The 14434-nt window shown below is 44.2% G+C and overlaps 1 protein-coding gene across 2 annotated transcripts; it reads left to right on the forward strand.

The window, feature by feature from the left end:
• Positions 1 to 9904, forward strand: LOC133903017 (uncharacterized). Of its 2 annotated transcripts, XM_062344350.1 has the most exons (18): positions 1 to 593; positions 695 to 805; positions 923 to 979; positions 1075 to 1151; positions 1249 to 1348; positions 1966 to 2039; positions 2623 to 2723; positions 3617 to 3720; positions 4067 to 4120; positions 4631 to 4686; positions 4771 to 4809; positions 4911 to 5052; positions 5196 to 5380; positions 5780 to 5847; positions 6274 to 6346; positions 7539 to 7600; positions 7819 to 9100; positions 9445 to 9904. In XM_062344350.1, the coding sequence occupies exons 1-18, from the start codon at positions 513 to 515 to the stop codon at positions 9701 to 9703; spliced, it is 2925 nt and encodes a 974-aa protein (XP_062200334.1). In that variant the 5' UTR covers positions 1 to 512; the 3' UTR covers positions 9704 to 9904. The 2 variants fall into 2 exon arrangements, with proteins under 2 accessions (XP_062200334.1, XP_062200335.1); XM_062344351.1 differs by lacking the exon at positions 1 to 593 and having other exon boundaries at positions 691 to 805; positions 1236 to 1348.
• The last annotated feature ends 4530 nt before the right edge of the window (positions 9905 to 14434 follow it).

Consider the following 14434-nt stretch of genomic DNA (forward strand, 5'->3'; position numbering starts at 1 on the left):
AGCGTAAATAGGAAGCGAAAGAAATAAGCCGCCGGAATTGGCACCGCCACCCGAGTACTAGTAGCCACCTTCTCTTCCACCTACTCGTCCAGAAGCCCGGACGGACTCCAGCCAGGGCTCGCTCCAGTGCTGCGTCGCCGTCTTCCTCGCAGCTTCTTCGCACCACGAGAACGACTGCGCACCAGCGCGGCGCAGAGAAAAAAGGAGGGGAGAGAAACAGATCGATTGGATTCGGCCCGGCCCAGAGTCGCGTTCGCGGCCGCCGCTCCGGATCGGTCCCGCGACGAGGAGGGGTGCTGCCGGCGGCCGCGGGAGGAGCAGCGCGTGAGGGCCTTCCCGCCGCGTGCGGATCTTCTGGGTTGGACTTGGACGCGACCTCGGGGACGGGGGACTCGCGACTCCGACCGGCGGCGGGTGGCGCGGGGAGGATTGGGTCTGTGAGGCTGCGGCGGTGAGCGCGGAGGAGGGGGAGTGAGGAGTTGTAGCATTTCGGGGGGAGGAGGCGGGCGGAGATGTTGAGCGGCCACATCTTCCACTGCCGGAAGAACTCGTGGCCGGCGGAGGAGTACGTCGGCCGGACCGCGCTGCAGCTGGTGAGACCAGTTCCGTTCGTTCGCGCCGCGATCGCGGAGAACCTTTTTCCTACTTTGGTGGTTCTCGGGGCTGATGCAACGCGGCCGTTGGATTTTTGCAGTTGGATTTCGATGGCGGGGCGCCGCCGGAGCAGGCGTGGCGTCGGCGGCTCAACAGCCACGCCAACATACTCAAGGAGTTCAGCGTGACCTTCATGGAGGCAATGAGGATGGTATAGATGCTACATGGATTTGGTTCTCGGGTGTTTATGGCGTGCGGCACTGCTTCTGTAGTTCGAATTTGTTGGTGCTAGCTGCTAAATTCTGGTCCTGCAATGTGAAATTTTCAGATGAGCCTTGGCCTGAGACTCTGGTCGTATGTCCGGGAGGAGGCTTCGCATGGAAGGGTAACATCAGCTAGTCCTATGCATGATTTCGTTAAAACATATATGGATCAAAAGATCGTGTGGTGACGAAATGGAGTCTGCTGTTGTGCTTGCAGAAAGCTCCAATCGATCCGTTCACAAAAGAGCGCTGTAAACCGTCAGCTTCGCAGGGTGTGCCGCTTGGTGGGATGGGGTGTGTCCACATGTGCTGATGCTTTTGCTTCGCTAACCTTCATAAGTTGTTGCATTCTGAAGGATTTTGTCTTGATATCAGTAGATTGCTTTTGCAGGAGTGGTAGCATTTCACGAGGTTTCAGGGGAGAGTTCAAGAATTGGCACATCATTCCTGGTCTGTGTGAGAATTCGCCGGTCATGGAGAACCAGTTCTCTGTAATGCTTCCATCTTACCTTGCTGCTTCTTGCCGATTGACTTTAGATTGTCGTAACTTGTAAGAGACAGCTGTGCAATGCTTGCTTCCAGTCTTTATACACATGATGCTCAAAGCTTTCCTCAAATGAACATATTTTGTGTTCCATTCATAAATGGAGTATTATATTTGAAATTGTGTGATCACATCATTTCTTTGGGAGTGAGATAAGATGACATTTCGTTGCTAAGACGGCACAAATCTTACCTTTTCTCAGTGGTTGTACACAACCAAGGTTCATAACTGTGGTTGCTGCGGGGATTTTTCTTCTAGCTTGTCTTCTTTCTCTTTTTAAGGAGTTTCATTTCTTTAGTAGGTACAATAACACACTTCTTAGGAGCTACTTTAGCTCTTTCTCAGAGAGATATTAGAAGAAGCCTGTCCTATTCTGCAATGTCCCAGTACACTCTTAATCAAATTCTTCTGCATTGATGCATTTTATGCTACCTTGCAGACAGTTACAGTTTCACCTACTATTTTATCATCAGTCCTTTTGCTTAGATTACTGGCTACTATTTTCTTCTTATCTCACATTAAGGTTCAAGGCATGAACAGTTACTAAATCTCATGCTCTTTCAGATATTTGTATCTCGAGATGGGGGGAATAAAAAATACTCATCGGTATTGGCTCCTGGACATCATGAAGGCTTGAAGTAAGTTATTTGTCTGTTTTATTTGCTCCAAACTTGCTAGCCCATGAGGTCTCAAAAAAAAAAAAATGCTAGCCTGTGAGTAGACTATTATGTTAGAATCATGTGGCTTATAAAAATATCTGCTTGAGCAAGCACTTGTAAATTACCTTCGTTTTGGGAGTCCAAACATTCAGAAGTTTCTATTGAGGATTACTCAGTCAGTTGTATTCAGAAGCGCTTTCTAGTTAAGTTAATGTGTACCTTGTCTCCTTGCGCTTATTCGTCCTAATTTGCGACGTCTGTATTTTCCTCGTTTGCACTTTCAAATGTATCTAGACAGATGAGTTGCATTTTAGTTTTATGCTCATTTGGTGATTGAAGACCTATCTCGTGCAAAGTGTGAACAAACTTTGTTCTAGTTTCGAAACGAGGATATAGTTGTTGCAATTGTGATGTTTAGTTTTTGCCCAAGTAATGTATTTTATTGGTGTGGCATGTCTTGCTATATCAAATGTACTACCATCAATTTATTTAGTCAGATATTATGTTTTTATGTTGTGTCTTCTGCAGATGGACACTTGTTTAATGCCTTCCGTGATTTCAGGAAATCTAGCGACTCTGGAATTTCTTCATGGGACTGGAACTTGGGTGGTCAACACTCGACCTATCATGCATTGTTCCCTAGGGCATGGACTGTTTATGATGGTATGTCGTTGTGGACCTGTGGTAACATTGCTTAAATTTTGCAGTTTTACACCAGGTTTCTTTTCATTATTTTTTATTTTTTTCCAGAAACATAACGCCTCGGCCTGTTCCATTTATGAAATGTTTAAGCGTTTAGGCTCATTACATCGCTGCTGACAGTGTTTTCACAGCAACAGATACAGCAAATAGGTGCAGAAACTTCCTCTACAGATCACAGCCATCTAATTGACAAAAAAGCAATCAAAATAGCCAAATAGCCTCTAAGTCTTGTCAACCTGCTTCAGGCCTTCCAGGTCTTCAGTTATGTAGTTGGTGAGGATGTTGGGCACGCCATTAGCTTCGGTGGAGCTCCACACAGCTGCTCCAGGGTTGTAAAGAGATCCATCCTCAACAACTTGATATCCTTGCATAACTTTCACCAGTTCCTGATATAATTCACAATTCGGCGCCAAATAGCCTGCATACCCATCCACATTTCGTTGTTAAAGCAAAGTTTTTTTTTTTTCTGGTTTTCCAGATACTCCACATGGTGGCATCACAAATCATATGCAGAAACTTATTTCTGTCATTGCTTAACCACCATCTAGTTGACTTAGAGGTCCTTTTCCTATTCAGTGCTAGAGCCATTTTCCTATTCAACACTAGAGTCCTTTTCCTGTCCCTAGTGTTGCACTCATGTGCTCTCTATATTGCCTCTGTTCAATACAAACAAGTGCTATTCATAACACTAGCAACCAAATATTTATTAAATTCCGTCTAGAGGCTTTGATGCTTTAAGAGTGCATTGCAATTTAATAACATGTCTATGTGTGCGCTATGATTTCGACTTCTTTTTCTCTAGCAGACAGACATGCTTTGAACTGAAAGATCTTATGAGTTTTCCACGAATGCAGGTGAGCCAGATCCAGACCTTAAAATCTCATGTCGCCAGATATCACCATTCATTCCTCATGATTACAAGGATAGCAGCCTTCCAGCATCTGTGTTTGTGTACACTGTAAGTGGTCGACATATTATTTTTATGCTAAGCTGGGAAATGTAGCAGGTCTATTAATCTTGTAGCTTCCTATTCCCATTGGAGTGGAGTTTATATGATCAGTTTGTCCCACTGAAATATCATTTTTAGTGTAAAATCTATTAGACTATTTCACAACATAGTCGGATGCAAAAGAATCCTCATTACACTTAAATTTTAGGGATGCAACTATTCACAGTAAATGGATAGTTCACTGATGGTAGATATGTCAACCAAGTTTTGCTATCTGTTTTTCATTTATGAATAGAACTTTTTTAATCCAATAAAATTCCCTGACCATCTTTGTTTTTGGTTATGTTCATTATAGCTCGTGAACACTGGGAGAGACCGTGCAAAAGTAAGCCTGTTAATGACATGGGCGGTAAGTACACATCTAAAGCTTCTGTAGTCTGAATAACAAATTATCTGAATATAGCATGTCTGGTGTTTTCAACATTTTGGTGTTGCACCATATGGTCCATACCGCTTTTGGTACCTTCTCACTGTCACTTATGAACCTTAATGTCCAGCTGGCATGACTTTATTACCATGATATTCATAGGGTATATCCTATTGCCCAGCAGTAACTGTCATCCTTAAATTCGAGCTTATCTTAATAAACATTATCACCTGATGATCTACTCTTGAGGTTGAGGTCCATGATCACCATTGCTTTATGCTCATTGAAGGTAGTTGATTCTTTTTTAGCTTGATATTGAAAAATGGCCAGGTAATTTAGCGTTATAACCTCTTATCACTAAAATATACTAGAAACTATGTTTAGATATTATCATATTAAAGTACATATTACGGAAGTCAATCCCATTGTACACTAAATTATTATTCATCCTTAAAGTATCCTTTCAGTGTTAAATTTCTTACTCAATGACAGAATTCCATTGGAGGTTTTTCACATCATTCAGGAGGCCACTACAATGAGCCCTTCATGTAAGTAAATTTGTAAATATATTTTATATCTGTTCAGCCTTTTGGGTCGTTCATACTCATGATTTGATCTTGTGATATGAGCAGTGAGGAAGATGGAGTGTCAGGAGTGCTTCTGCATCACAAGTTTGTAACTGTGTCCCCTTTTAATTGATGATAGCCGCTTACTGGATCTTTTTTGTGACACGTTATATGTATGCAAGCTGACAAGTCGGTATATGTTGCAGAACAGCAAAGGATAATCCACCTGTCACTTTTGCTATTGCTGCGTGCGAATCTCAGAATGTGAATGTGACAGTCTTGCCAGTATTTGGCCTTTCTGGAGAAAACCATGTTTCAGCGAAGGAAATGTGGAATACCATGGTACAGGTAATTACTTCTACCTTCTTTCTACATTTACCAGCTGTTCTGTGACTTGTTCTTTTAAGTACAGCAGTTCTATCTTTCTCGCCATACTCTCATTTCTCTGTTTTTTTTTTTTTTTTTTTTTTTTTATCTACATTATCCTTCAGAATGGCCACTTTGACCGGGAAAATTTCAATGCTGGTTCCAGTATGCCTTCTTCTCCAGGGGAGAAGCTCTGTGCAGCTGTCTCGGCTTCAACTTGGGTAGAGCCACATGGTAGATGTACTGTTGCGTTTGCTTTGGCTTGGTCCTCACCTAAAGTAAAGTTTCAGAAGGGATGCACATATAACAGGTTAGTATTCCCTTGTTTTGATAAAATAGACAACACCCCTGATTCTAGGGATTCTATATACATCTTGACTGAGCTATTCAAATAGACTTGTTTTGATGCAAATCCAACTTATAGAATAGCACTTACCGCATGGCCAAGTATCTCATTGGAGCAATGCTGTGATTCTTTCTATTTAGTTGTATCTCACTGAAGACTACAAAATAAGCTTTCTGATTAGTGATTAGACCATTGCATCGTTTCATGCTGAGCCTTTTGTTGTGGGGTTTTATCAAGGAATATGTTCAGTTCAGCAGTGCTTGACAAATGAAATGATTAGTTTAAGATTTACTAGGATTTAATATGCTTATGTTGCCTTCTAACCGTGATGGTACAATTTATAAATGCAATCTCATGTTGCAGGAGGTACACCCAATTTTATGGAACTTCTGAAAGATCAGCTGTTAATTTGGTACATGATGCCTTAACAAGTATGTTTTCTTTTGTCAGTTGCTTGACTTCTTAATATTGTACCTATTCAACTTTACGAATTACAATGCAGTAATCAATATCACCTCAGCTCCGATTTTTTTATTTTTTATTTTTTGCTTTTGTATCCATGCTATTCATCTTTTGGGGGCGCCTTGACCACTGGTGTCGGTGATCTGAAGCATTAAGATGGATATGAGAAAAATTTATAACCATATTTGCTACTACCAGAAGTACTTCTGGACGCCATTATTATTTCTTGTTTTAAGATTGGAGGGAGTATTTGCCTTCCAAATCTGGTCATATGTTGATGTAATGATGTTGCTGGGATATGTTCAATGTTTGTCCTTGGATTACTGATTTAATTCACTATTCAATCTTCTACGTTCTGACCTATGCTATTTGACGTTCTATGCTTGCTTTTGCAGAATATAGACTTTGGGAAGAAGAAATTGAGAAGTGGCAAAACCCAACTCTCAAGGATGAAAGACTTCCGGAATGGTATGTACTTTACCTCTTGTGCTCCTATATGGTTATTGTTGCTCATGGTGGACCCAGTAATGCTTGCTATGGAGTATATGTTAGTCTACATCGATAAACATCGCTAACCGCCCTAACAACTAACTCCCCATTTGAACCAACCTCTTGAACCAGTGCCACACGAACTCCCTAGTACACCTTGATCTGAAAACTCTAATGTCAAAGATATTATACCAAAGAGTAAATTTTAAAAACCTACAACTATTATGACACATGTTGCAAAAAACTATAACTTTCTCACCGTGGACCCACCTGTCATCCTCTATGGCATGTAATAGGAGGATTAACCGTAGGCTCACCTATTGCCAGAGGATGACAGGTGGTCTACGGTGAGAAAGTTGTAGTTTTTTGCAACATGTCAAAATAGTCGTAGGTTTTTGAAATGAGCACTAGAAGTTGTAGTTTTTTACAACATGTGTCAAAATAGTTGTAGATTTTTGAAATTTACTCTATACTAAATGAAATCAAGCTATGCACGAGATCTCTAATCGCATACTGCCATTCACGTACAAGGAACGAGAAGGATTGAGGAACAGTCTGCTGTGGGACGCTCTCCAGTGCCTGGACTGCCTAGTGTAGCAGTGGGGGTCCAAATACACCCCCACCTCCCACTCCCACCCCACCAACCACACACATATGCACATCATTGTGTTGTGCGCCTGCACCTTTAAAGCACAATCTTATTGCATAGTGTCATAATATGTTCCATAAGTTTTACAATATTCAACCTTGGGTGTTATTTATGTTTTGAGTTAAACTGCAACAACGATAAGGTCATGTGCGATTGTGCGGGACTCCCAGCTTGAGAAATCACAAATGACCATAAATGAAGTCATAGGATTCCTATGTATCGTGTCAGTGATCAGCATATGGACACCTTTGACCCTGTTTTCTGTGACATTGAAGTATTCTGAACAGTATTTTATCATTGTCAAATGCAGCTGTTCCATCCTTATTTAAGGTGCTTCGATTATCATAGCAGGTTACTCGTTGGTGCATGGGTTGAGCATAAAGATTTTTGTTTGACCATTATGTGTTTTATTATATTTACCTGATATTCTCCATTTAAGAAGTATGCTAGTCAGCATCTTATCTTCCTCTCTGAACAACAACAAAATCTGACTAATATATTTGGGTGTCAAAATGCTTGCAGGTATAAGTTCACTCTTTTTAACGAGCTTTACTTTCTGGTAGCTGGGGGGACTGTTTGGACAGGTATGCTGTACCCAACTTTGATAGTTGCTTGCTCAGATGACCAACACATTTTATTGTCTGAATGGCATGAGGATAGTTTCTTCTTACTTTCAGTATTTTCATTTTTGTTCTGGAAGCTAAAATTGCCATCACCTGAGTTTCTTTTAGCCTATAATGTCTACTCCTTCCCCCTTTGAGCGTGAGGAACCTTCCTTATAATTTTCCTTCTGGTCATGTAGATGGTCAACCCCCAGCAATTGATGAGAAAACAATTCCTGGTTCTAATCAACAGAAGTCCTTGAAAAAGGGTACTAAATACACCAAACAGGAATCAGTTAAAGATAGCCACACCAAGCTGACAGCAGAACAAGTCCCTGATGGTGGTTACATGACTAATGGTGAAGAACGTAGCGTATCAAAGTTTGCAGAAGTTAACGGGCCACAAATGCAAGAACAAACCAATGGACTGAAGTCGGAAGAGCCAATTCCTTACTTGATTTCCATGGATGGCCCTGAAAATGTTGGCAAGTTCTTGTATTTGGAAGGAGTGGAATACATCATGTGGAACACTTATGATGTGCACTTCTATGCATCTTTTGCTCTCCTTGATTTATTCCCAAAAATAGAGCTGAGTATCCAACGTGATTTTGCCAATGCTGTTCTGTATGAAGATCAGCGTAAAGTCAAATTTTTGGCTGATGGTACTTCAGGAATCCGGAAGGTTAAAGGTGCTGTTCCTCATGACCTAGGAACACATGATCCGTGGCATGAAATGAATGCATATAACATACACGATACAAGCAAATGGAAAGATCTAAACCCTAAGTTTGTGCTCCAGATATACAGAGACTTTGCTGCAACAGGTGATATGTCATTCGGTATAGATGTCTGGCCTGCAGTCTGTGCTGCTATGGACTATATGGATCAATTCGATCGCGACGGTGATGGCCTCATTGAGAATGATGGATTTCCTGATCAAACCTATGATGCCTGGACCGTTCACGGCATTAGTGCTTACTGTGGTTCTCTCTGGCTTGCTGCACTTCAAGCTGCAGCTACAATGGCTCATCGTCTCGGGGATCGGCACTTTGCTGAAAAGTACAAGCTAAAGTTCATAAAAGCCAAAGCAGTATATGAGGCAAAGTTATGGAATGGGTCATATTTCAACTACGACAGCGGCACAAGTAGCAACAGCCGATCCATCCAGGCTGATCAGCTGGCAGGACAGTGGTACACAGCCTCCTCAGGCTTGCCCCCACTTTTTGATGAGCAGAAGATAAGAAGTGCTCTGCAGAAAATATTTGAATTCAATGTAATGAAGGTTAAAGGAGGAAGGATGGGAGCTGTAAATGGTATGACTCCAAAGGGAAAGGTCGATGAGACGTGCATGCAATCTCGTGAAATCTGGACTGGTGTTACATATGCTGTTGCTGCAAATATGCTGCTCCATGGAATGGAGCATCAAGGTTTTACCACCGCAGAAGGAATTTTTATTGCTGGATGGTCAGAAGAAGGATATGGGTATGCACTGCCTTGTACATTATTGAGCAATATCAGATTTTGCAGTGATGCAACTTTTCACATTGACTTAGCAATTGCATTCTTATCTTTTTTGGTGCTTCCTGTTATGTTCCGTGAAAATCGAGGAATTAGATATTGTTTCTATTGCTACTTTCTTTGTGTAGTTATTCCCTAACCTGTCTAGAGTGGTTAGCTGGTACTTTCTGACGCATACTACCCTATACAGATGTTAGGGTAGTTAGCTGTTACTCCTTTCTAATGCATACTACCCTAGACAGATTAGGGATAACAACATAAAATGGAATTTTAAGCAGTGTTTGTTGATGTTTCATATGGTACTGCAGGTATTGGTTCCAAACACCAGAAGGATGGACTACAGATGGGCATTATAGGTCGGTCATATACATGAGGCCTCTGGCCATTTGGGCGATCCAATATGCACTATCTCCTCCAAAGGCAATTCTTGAGGCCCCCAAAGTAAATCTAATGGACAGAATACACATATCCCCTCACATGGTTCGAGCAATTAGTGAGATAAGCATTAGAAAGATAGTGCCCGATAATAGATGTTTCCCTAGTTCTGCATTTCATTGCGAATGCTGATCCAAAGGTAACATGCAACTGCTGAGTAACTTGCAATCTTTTGGGTTTTTCCTTGACCCCTTCCAAGGTCCAGTGGGGTTCAGGATTTTTTCCTTGAATCAGAGGGCATAACTAAACAACTGCAAAACTCACAGCTCGAAAGAGTTCTTGTTGTATAATTGTACAGTAAACTGTTGATCATATAATCTTTTTGCGCTTCAAGTTTTGCGCCACCTTTGTAGCGTATGGCTGAGCTGCCCTCTATAGTGTAATCTATTCTTGGAAGACACCGTGCATACAGAAAAGTATGTCTTTATATATCAAAGGAGAGCAATGAAACTTCACATGACGAGAGTTGGAAAGAACTGGGGAAGTTTTACAAGTTTTGTAATCTTGTGTTACTCAAAACAGTGAAGAGGTTTCCGTTCTGGTTGATGCCATCGATATGTGTGTGCGCTTGAAGAAAAGGATGCCTCTGACATATGACCAGCATCAGTTCGGAAAACGAGACCTGTCTATTACTGCTGTGCCCATAACGGCCTAACGTTTGATGAAAGGGTCACCTTGGACGTTGTTCATTTCTGTGTTTTAGCTGGCTGTTGAGGCATAACATTCTGTTGTGCAGACGTTCTAGACGTCGACCCGTGTGGAATGTTGCTGTTTCTGGTGCAGTCTAGAACCTATTTCGGGTCGTCTCCTTTGTTCTGAAAGAACTACAGAAATAAACACAGGGATCACGTCGATTTGGAGAAGCAAGTATGATCGTTGGGCGGTATTCTTGTATGTGCAGTTTTTGTCAGGGCGCATAACCAAACATTTCATTTTGCATCTCTGAAGTTTTGAGAATATTTTGATGCAACCTGCTAGTGATCCTCGATTCCCTGTCGGTCTGTAAGGGCGAGAACTTGGAAACAGATCTCAACAGCAGTGTCTCATCTGAAGCTCTCGTCCTGATCACCAGCGCCCACACCAAGGAATGGTGGCGCCCCTGTTCTTGACGGCTCCTCATCTCGAGATCGAGGTGACAGCTCCACGCATATGTGCAGCTGCAAAGCATCAGCTCAGCTCAGCTGGGCCATCGTTCTTGCCTCGCAGGATCGTAGCTGCCAGTGAGCCACAGCGTGCCCCTGCCCTTTGGACCAGTCTCCATTGCATCCACCCACTGTGCTGCGCGGCTGTACGTACGCTTACTGTTCCGGCGCTCCCGTTGCTTGCAAGTTACAGCTTGTTCCGACGCCACACGACCAATCGTGGAGGTCGCTTCTAGAGTGAGGAAACTGCAACTGCTCGTAGCACCAGGAGTTGGTGGTAGACTGGTAGGCTACAGTTCGCGTGGGTTACCATGCCTCGATGTCACTCACGCACTGACCGCTCAGCAGTGCTCGGTCGATTTAAAGCCACCGACAGGTGCAGCTCGTGCATGCATGGAGGCCTCGTCGCCATGCGGCCGGCCAGCGCGCCGTGGAGGCCAGCCGGGTTCGAGTTCCCGCGTCGATTTGGCACGCACCCTGCCGCGTGTACAGCGACACGGCACGTAGGGTGCGGTGCGGCGAATGAATCCATTGCACGCATGCTGTTCGGTTGGTGGCGAGTGCCCATCGATCGTCAATGAAGCCTGGCCGGGACAGCCGAATCCACCTGTTAGCGACGCTAGCGTGAGCTGCGCCGCCCCACACGCCGGTTTCCAACGCTAGATCTGCGCCCACGCCACGACGACACACGCACCGATCGGGATCCTCTACAGTTACTATTGACAACTGCATAGAGACTACTGTAGCCACAGTAAAATGTATTAGGTTTGATCTGAGCTGTTGATTTCACGGTGGATGCATTAGATCGTATGCTACAATATTAATATAGCAGTGTGCTACAGTGAAATAACGACTCTACGGTAGCTATATTACTGTTGTCACAATAAATTTGATTAGATAATGCATGTTACTAACTTATTTTACTGTGCAAACAGTGATTCCCTGTATTAATCCATTATTACTGTAGGGTCCCGGACGCACGGGTAAGCGGCAGGGGCAGGCGGGCAGGCAGCCGGGCGCCACCCAACCGAGCACGCGCCGCGCATTCCTGGCCCCCCGGCACGTACGTCGAGCGGATCACGACGCGCGGTGCGCGCGCGCCGCGGCGTCAGCGCGTGCATGCGAGCAACCTGGCGCGGCGCTGCTCCACGCGCGCGCTTTTGCCCGTGCCGCCGTGCGCGTTCCCCCCCTGGCCCTGTTCCAGCAGCAAAAGCCCTCCCGCCCGCCTGCTCGGCGGCAGCGCGAGTACGAGGCCGGCCAAGCCGTGCGGCGCGTGTCCTCCAACGGCAGGGCCGGACGAGACGACCGACACTCGCCACGGCGCCCACGGGATCGATCACGATTGGGGATGCCCATTCGATCGCCCGTCCGTCCGTCCGCCCGACGAACCCATGTGCCATTTATTTGCGGAGGTCGGGCACCAGCTCGCTCACACCGAAATCAATGTGGCCAACGAGGAATGATGCCGTCGTGCCCCCATCCTCTACCTCGCCAATCTGGATCGGGCCAAGTGCCATGGTAGATGGAAGAGCTGGGGATTATCTGTCTACATGGCCGCCGCTAGGTGTCAGGTAGTACGAACGTACCTGGACACGTTGTACTGTCTACTGTAGTTGCTTGGTCGGTCACTCTTCTATTATTTTTTAGGAACGTGATGTAATGCAGTGAAATGAGCATGGTGATGGTTAGGGCTGAAAACTGTAGCAGAAATTCCCGTCACATCATTTTCGCGAACTTCCAACCGTTTCTTGCGGTATCGGTATCCCGAGGAATCGGAAACGATATCGGTAATTTGAGTCAGAAACGGAAACGAAAATGATTTTGCCTCCTTTCGGCCGTTTCCGAATATTTCTGTTTGTAGCTGGTAATTTTTGTCGATAATTGCCGAATAACCACAACTATGTCTAAGTTTATGTGTCATTTTGGTTCAGTTGTTTAAACTTCATGTGTGACCATCAAACCATGTCATTTTGGTTCAGACTTCATTCTGTGTCTATGTCTATGGGTATGTCCATATGACGTATGTGACTTGTTACTTGTGAGATGTGAACTATGAACTTATGTTTAATATTAGAACTTGTTCTCGTATATTCGAATGTATCATGGATTTATGTTTATCATATTAAATGTGTATTGTCCTTTATCATATATTCATATGAGATGTGTTTTAACTCGTATTGTCATTATGTCATGAAGTCATGTGTGGCTTCATCGATCTTGTCGTATGAGAGATATAGTTTGTGAGATACAGATCGGTATATCAGTTATGAATTATCGATTCTCGATCGATACCGTCATATTTTCCGTCCGCCATCATCGTTTCCGATATTTCCGTAATACCGATGCCGTATTCATTTCCGACTTATCGTTTTCGATATCGCTTTCGCAAAAAAATGTGAAACTGAAAATGGTTTTAGCCTTTCTCATCGTTTTCGACCGTTTTTCAGCCCTAGTGATGGTCGAGTAGCGGCAGGGGAAGATGAGAAGGGAAGGTGGTGGGCCATTATCCATTACTACAGGGACAGGGCGGGTGAGGGTGCTGCCAACTAGGACTATCAACGAGATGAGCTCGCGTGAGTCTAGTTGTCTACAAGCTAAGCCTGAGCAAGCCTGATTTGGCATTCAAACTCTAAAAAGTCTCGAGCTCGACTCGATCAAAGCTCAACTACGCTCGAGCTTGTCTCGTGGAAGCTCTGGCTGAGAGGAGCAATGAGGCGAGGACGGGAATGCCGACGCGACGACGAAGAGTGCTAGGAACTTGAAGAGGACGGCGCATCGACGGCAGTCGGAGGAGAGGAGGCGGATGGCGGGAGTGAGAAGAGAGGTGAAGGACGGTGAGAATAGGAGCAAAGTGTTGGTCTGCTGGACGACCTGGCTTCTTCAACAATTGGGACAGTCTCGGACGGAAGGAGCTAGAGATGAGAACGCGTTGGAAATTTGGGCTCGGTCTCAGACTTTGCGAACTAGGAGGTGGACGCGTGGTCTTCCTGTACCGGTTGGTGCTTGAGGTGGGGAACGAGAATTGAATATAGATGGATGGAATAGCTAGGCAGGAGAGTAATTGAGCTACAGTTGCATCACAATCAAGCCCTACCGAGCTATTCAAGCTAGGCTCGGCAATCCTATATAGAAGCTCGAGTTTGGTTTATTTGGAGTTTGAGCTGTGCTTGAGTGGAGTCTATAACGAATCGAATTCGAGTAGATCCTGATGCCAAGTTTTTTTAACAACCCTACTGCCAGCCCTGTCCAGCAGGCTAAGCTTACGTGGCCCGGTAGCCGTGCGCTCTGTTCCCTGTGGCCACATCGTCCCCGCCCTACCCCGCGGCCAGCAACATTCTGCTTCGAGAATCTCACAGTTTTTTCATAGAATCTCAAGGCCAGGTTCTAAAGGCTACTTCCTTCTTTCTTATTTTGATTTTGAGTTCACTTGTGTTCTATGGTGATGCTGTACACGTGTGTTACGACCAGGAAGAATCCCCCTATCCAAACTGGGGATGGGCATGGATCATCCACTGATCCACTCTAGTTTAATTTAATCAACTAATTAAATTATCTAATTATTTGATTAAATTAAAGTAGAGTGGATAAACGGATACTCATGGATGATCCATGCCCATTAGAGTCTGTTTTGTTGAGGGATTCTACTCTACATTCTCAATGGCTACCACACTATGGGTATGATCTTTATTACAGCACCATCAATCGTTGCATAAGAACGCCA

The sequence above is a fragment of the Phragmites australis genome, chromosome 21 (genome assembly GCF_958298935.1).
Source record: "Phragmites australis chromosome 21, lpPhrAust1.1, whole genome shotgun sequence".
Lineage (NCBI taxonomy): Eukaryota > Viridiplantae > Streptophyta > Magnoliopsida > Poales > Poaceae > Phragmites > Phragmites australis.

Bases quoted from the DNA above. Each gene is read 5' to 3' on its own strand.
- LOC133903017 (XM_062344350.1), top strand. From the start codon at position 513: ATGTTGAGCGGCCACATCTTCCACTGCCGGAAGAACTCGTGGCCGGCG. The intron at 4,810-4,910 runs GTTTGTAACTGT...TATATGTTGCAG, and splicing joins GGAGTGCTTCTGCATCACAA to AACAGCAAAGGATAATCCAC. The intron at 7,601-7,818 runs GTATGCTGTACC...CTGGTCATGTAG, and splicing joins TGGGGGGACTGTTTGGACAG to ATGGTCAACCCCCAGCAATT.